The 6,480-nt window shown below is 40.8% G+C and overlaps 1 protein-coding gene across 4 annotated transcripts in view; it reads left to right on the forward strand.

Moving 5' to 3' along the window:
• Positions 1-4,747: 4,747 nt before the first annotated feature.
• The window catches only part of PLG (plasminogen), a 63,540-nt gene continuing 61,807 nt past the window's right edge, over positions 4,748-6,480 (forward strand). For all 4 annotated transcript variants that reach the window (XM_019527496.1, XM_019527497.1, XM_019527498.1 and 1 more), the window contains exon 1: positions 4,748-4,814. In XM_019527496.1, coding sequence (XP_019383041.1) covers positions 4,766-4,814 — 49 coding nt within the window. In that variant the 5' untranslated portion in view covers positions 4,748-4,765. The remainder of the gene's footprint in view (positions 4,815-6,480) is intronic.

The following is a 6,480-nucleotide window of genomic DNA, read 5'->3' on the forward strand; positions in this document are numbered from 1 at the left end:
TTACAGGTTTAAACCAGTTTCTGATCACTTAAACTGGTCCCTAGCCAAAGGCATTTCTCTCAGACAGAACATATGCACTGGGTATATCAACAGGATGCATCACAACACTATCACTGTATACACATATACACACATATATAGCTGCATCTAGGTGCAGAGGCAGCGCAGGCACTAAGGTGCATGGTTGACAATGCAGAGGTTGCAAGTTTGAAACCATAGCAAAAAAGTGTTCATGGTGCAGCCTCTCAGATTCCAATGAATCTGCAAATTCTGTTAAATACCTTGTCACAAGGACACAAAAAAGAAAAGGAATAGCTGTATCTTCCTATTAGATACAGCCACATAGGTTCCACCATGTACTGAGATAACTGAAGAGGGGTTGTGCTAGAGGGACCCCAAGCTCTCCACTGGGTCTTGTACTACACACTACTTTCTTACTCAGGCCTGTGGCTACTGCCATAAAGTGTCCATAAAAAAGTGAAGAATATTTTTATCTTTGTGTTTTCTTAACAAGCAAGGCTCTCCACTGATTATAAAACCTCATACATTAAATACTATATATAGACTGCTGCTAGTACTAGCATCATACATAAAATTTGATTCATACCTCTTAACTGTTTGGTTTGGAGAGGGCATTGCATTTTCCTCTTTATTTTCTCCATTGAAGGCTGGTCCCAAAATGGCTGTCAGAGGGCTTGAACTTACTTCACACATGTCAGAGAGACAGTTACTATGTTTCCAACATCACTTGTCCACCTAGCCCACTACCCCATGGGCTTTTCATGTCTATGCCTCTTGGGTGTCTCTTCTGTACAGGTGGCATTTGATTCTGCATCTCCCTCATGCTCACTTTCTAACCTCTCTGTCTCACATATCCCTGACTGTCTTTGACTTCAGTGGCTCTTCAGAAACTGCAAGAAGAAATAGATAGTCCCAGTACGCATTTCAAAGACTAACATTTTTTTAGGATAAAAAATCCCTTTTTATTTCAGTTCTCCAATTCACTGTCACTTCCCTTCACTCAGACATTTTTGTTTCTATGGTTAGAAATCTTGAGGATATGCTTGCCCACAAATTTTCTCTTTTCACTCGCTCTCCCTTGTGAGAAATCTACCTACCGTACCTCTAGAACAATTCCATAATTTGTCCTGTCCTTGACTGGCCTTAGCTACAAATTATAATTTTTCTTTCAAGCCTTAGTTTTTTTCCCTCCGCAAATATAGCAATTGCTTCTGAGTTGCTCAATTTAGAATTTATCTAAATACCTTCTTTCTGCTTTCAGAAATCCTAAATTCTGTGGCCAGACTACTCTTTCATTCTGTGAAGCCAGACTAAATACTTCCCAATCTCATCCCTTTCACTGACTCCTTCTTTCTGAAGTAAATGCAGAACTGCCATCCCTTGCTCCCAAAGCTACCCATAGTTGCATGCCAGCCTACTTCCTTGACCTCCTTCCAAGCTACCCTTTTTCCTCATTCACCCAATTCTTCCAATCCTGACAGCTGTCTCCTACTCTACACTCAGGTCGTTCCTTCAAAACAACCAAATCTTGTCTTTACAGCTTTTCTTCCCTTTCAGCTTATAGTTGACATCTCTGCGACTTTTGCTGGCATTTTGTGATAGAGAAGATTAAGGAAACAATGTTTAAACATATGAATTACATAAACTATTACTTGTCTTGGCTTCCTGGCCAATCTTTATTTTTTTCTATGTTACAGTAAACTGAATTTCAAGGGTCAACTTTTATTTAAAAAGTCCTCTGCAACTGATTATATTTTAACCATTGTGCTAACTGAAGAAGTACCTCAAATCTGATTTAAGCTCTGATAAGGTTCTACCTTCAGGCAGGCCTCTCAGATACCAAACAAATGAGAACAAACACTATCAGATCAGAACTGGGACAAGATTTGGACAAAATACAGGGCACACAAGGAACAGAGGGAGAGAGAATGAGTGATTAACAGCTCCTTCCAATTTAGAAGATTGTTTTAAAAAATGTTGGATCTTTATTACAATCTATTTATTCAGGGTGAAAAATGATATACAAACACTGTTATACAAGTGCAAATTAGCATGTTATCATCAAACAGGGACATGGAGAAAGCAGAGGAAGGATGTATTTCTGTTTTGACCCTGATATTCTGCTTTTGGGTAGACAGTGTCCTGTATGACCAGTATGCTGACAATATTTCTATGTTCAGATCTTTGGGACCCCATGAAGTTTTGCATTCAATATTCCTGCAAAACTTCATCTCCATACTTGACAAAGATGGGAGCACAAAGTAGTAAAGCAAGAATAACTACTGTTACATAGTCCATGGCAGTGGTCTCCAAAGTGGGGTGTGCGCACCCCAGGGGGTGCACAAGATGATCCATTGGGGTGTGGGACGAAAATATTAGAACTTCTATTTATATAAATATACATATATTGGGGGTGCATGCTCAAAAATTTTTTACTGATAGGGGTGCGCGATCAAAAAAGTTTGGAGACCACTGGTCTATGGAACTGCATCAAGATAAAACCAGCATGAGTGAGGGGAACCAGACCTAGCTTGAGAAATTCCAAGATGCTATTGTTTTACAGTCTGACTGCAGAAATACAACTGAGAATCTCATTTTCATTGTTGATTTTTGAGGTTTGTGGCTTTAGAGTTCATTTTGTTTTCTTGAGTATTGACATGGGAATCTAGTTTAGCCCAATGTGGCATCTAGGTATAGCATGAATGCTTTAACTTCAGTGTATTTAAATTGTTTGAAAACAACCTGATACAGTTTTCCAGAAGCTACAGAAGTGAAATCAAGCCAGAACATAGATAGGCAAAGATGTCAGGTGCTCCGGGTACATGACTGTGTGGGTAAACTAGGTCTCTGGAAGAGCAGAGTCCTAAGTAGCTGTATGCCAGTAATTACAGGCATATTAGTTATTACTACCTATTAAACTAAAAAAAAAAAGTTCCAACAATCCTGCTCCCCGAGTAAACCATATAATTTTATCAGACCCAAAAGTATATTGAGGAAACAAATGCAAGAGAAAGATTTCTCTGATGAATCTATTGAAGGAAACTATCTCACATTATTTCAGGCTAGTCCAGAGACAAACAAAATATGACCTTCAGGCTAGATCCAGCCTGCCAGGCAATTTCATCTGGGCCACTGGCAGGTGCCCAACAAGACACGCCCCCCCCCCCCGACACATACACATACCTGCCAGGGCAGCGCATAGCCACCCAGGGAACTGCTTGGCTCACCCAGCCTCCAGTGGCTCCTTCTCCTGTCCCTGCCACGGTGCTCCAGGTGCATCAGGTAGGGAAGCAGAGGGTGCGTGGAGGGAAGCTGCAGCTGGGGTACCATGGAAAGTGGGGCTGGGGCTGGTGGGAGCACAGAGCCCGAAGCACGGAGCACGTCCCCAGCAGGAGTGTGGAGCCCAGGTCAGCCTAGTTCCATCGCATAGGGCTCCCAATGGCTTACATGCAGCTCCCAGGATTCACGCACCACTGGGGGGAAGCCCTACGTGATGGAGCTGGTGGTCCTCTCTGCTCCCTTCTTCCACGTGCAGCACCAGGGACTCTACCAGAAGTGTCAGGGAATCCCATATAATGGAACCAGGCTGGTCCCACTCCCTGCTTCCCAGCGAAGTCCCAGGAGCTGCAAGTGGTAGCAGGGAGTGGGGCTAGGCTGCTGGCTTCAAAACACAGGGCTCCCCCCCCACCTACTCCCCTGCCCTGCTCCAGCACGTAGCTCTGGCTGGGTCCTGGGAGCTGCACACCCTCGCCCTCCACAAACTCCACACCCACCACACCTATACACACACTCATACCCTCCCCCATACATACCCACCCCCCACAAACCCTCCACCCACCCACCAAGCCCCACACAAATCCCACACTCTACCACATATGCACCTCCAACCACACCCCACACACAACAGACAAAAGTAAGACTTTTTTTGAGCTATTATGAAATCACCTCTACATGTACTATGCAAACAGGTGTAAATCAGGACAAAAATATTTTTTGAAATAAAAGTAAAATATTATAGTTGATGTTTGATTTTTAGTGTATGATTTGTTTATTTTTTCCGGTTCCAAGATGGCAAAACCCCTCCCCAAAATGAGTACTTTTGGGGACAGGGGGAGGGACTTCCAGTGGCAGGGGTTGGGGGCGGGACTTCCAGTCCCAAGATGGTGACCAGGGGGCAGGGCACCTGTCAAGGGGCAGGGCTACCCTTCTGGCCCTGAACAGCTCACCAAAACTCAGTAAGTGGCCCTCCACTCAAAATAGTTGCCAACCCCTGGACTAGTCTTTCTATTACTTAAATCAGGAATTGCTCCATCTAAGTCAACAGAACTGTGTAACCAAGATCAGCATCAGGTCCTTTGAGCTGAACACATAGTTCTACTCAAGAAGAGCAGTGATTCGTGTTCTGCTCAGATCCCTTTCCTATATTCTGCAGGAATGTTACCTATGCTTTTACTTGAGCAAAATAAGGCATTACACTTTAGGAGCAAAGCACTCCCTGTATGACAAGAGTGCTTTCATCTTTTCCCAGCATCTAATACAAACATTTAGATATTATTTTGTAAGATCTTCAATTCAAGGTAATGTTTGAAAATTGAGACCATGGCAGAAAGGGTCACAGAGGTGGGACAATGATTAACCTACTTTAACTATCTTGTTTGTTTGTCGCTGTCCAACTCTAGTGTGAGTCAATAAAACTTTGTCCATTGACACACAGGACTTTCAGCACTCAGCCAGCCTGCCCAAAATGGGGATTAGCAAAGATGCCTTTGTGTTTCTTTTATTTCTATACTCAGGTAAGATTTCCTTACATTCCATTTTAATCAAAGTTAAATTGTGGCCCAAATTTCCTAACGTTGGGTTCTTGCACTTAGGTACCAAAATAAATAGGTAGTGAATTAAAAGGGCTTGCTTTCCAGAGATGCTGATTAATCACAGCTCTTAAAGAGCAAAACGAGAGCTCTGGTTGCTCCGCTACTCTGAAAATCTTTCCACTTACATTTAAGGAAGTACTGAATTTTAAGCACACAATTTTGAAATGATAAACTGTGTATTTAAAACTGCAAATTAAAACTTTGCTGACATATAAAGATCTACGTCAAAGCCATACTGCCCAAGGCATTAATCTGCTCTCACATCTTTATTTGGAACTCTTTTGAGAAGGATCTGTGATAAAGAATAATGCATACAGACAGTGGGTTTGCCTGCCCCAACTAACTGCTTCTACTATTCAGTCTTATTTAATATTAGAAATGGGCTCAGGCTGCAATATTTGAATTGTAGCTGAATTACAATTACTCCAAAATTTTGAGGTTCCTGAATTAGACTTTTATTAAAGACACCAGCATTAGCCACAACTTTTATACCTGGAGCCTAGTCCAGATTCTCAATTCCTTCAAAGCGTAAGAGTCTCTATATCCAATTTTTTATCTTGATCTAATTATTATAAATGATACAGTATAGTAGCTATTGTTGATTATATTTGATCCTGCATATGTGACATTACCTGACATATATATATATATTTGCAAAGGTACTCATCATCTCTGAAAATTAATTCAGTAATAAACCTTATGCCAAAATGAACTAAATTTCAAGAATTTGTATCTCTCTCTCTCTATATATATAGAGATACATACACACACAGATAGATACATACATACACACACAGATAGACAGATAGATACACACACACAGATACATAGATAGATACATACATACATACACACATACAGATACATAGATAGATAGATACATACATACATACACACACAGATCGATACATAGATAGATAGCTAGATACACACACAGATACATAGATAGATACATACATACACACACAGATAGATAGATAGATAGATAGATACGTACATACATACACACACAGATAGATACATAGATACGTACATACATACACACACAGATAGATACATAGATAGATAGATACATACACACACACACAGATAGCTAGCTAGCTAGCTAGATAGATACACACACAGATAGATAGATACATACATACATACATACACACACACACACAGAGAGCTAGATAGATACACACACAGATAGATAGATACATACATACATACATACACACACACACACAGAGAGCTAGATAGATACACACACAGATAGATAGATACATACATACATACATACACACACACACACAGATAGCTAGATAGATACACACACAGATAGATAGATACATACTTACATACATACACACACACACACACACACACACACACACACACAGCTAGCTAGCTAGCTGGCTAGATAGATACATACATACATACACACACAGATCGATACATAGATAGATAGATAGATAGATACACACACAGATAGATAGATAGATAGATACATACATACACACACACACAGATAGATACATAGATAGATACATACACACACACACAGATAGATACATAGATAGATAGATACACACACACACACACA

The sequence above is a fragment of the Gavialis gangeticus genome, unplaced genomic scaffold (genome assembly GCF_001723915.1).
Source record: "Gavialis gangeticus isolate Ggan-Ray unplaced genomic scaffold, GavGan_comp1, whole genome shotgun sequence".
NCBI classification, from domain to species: Eukaryota; Metazoa; Chordata; order Crocodylia; family Gavialidae; genus Gavialis; species Gavialis gangeticus.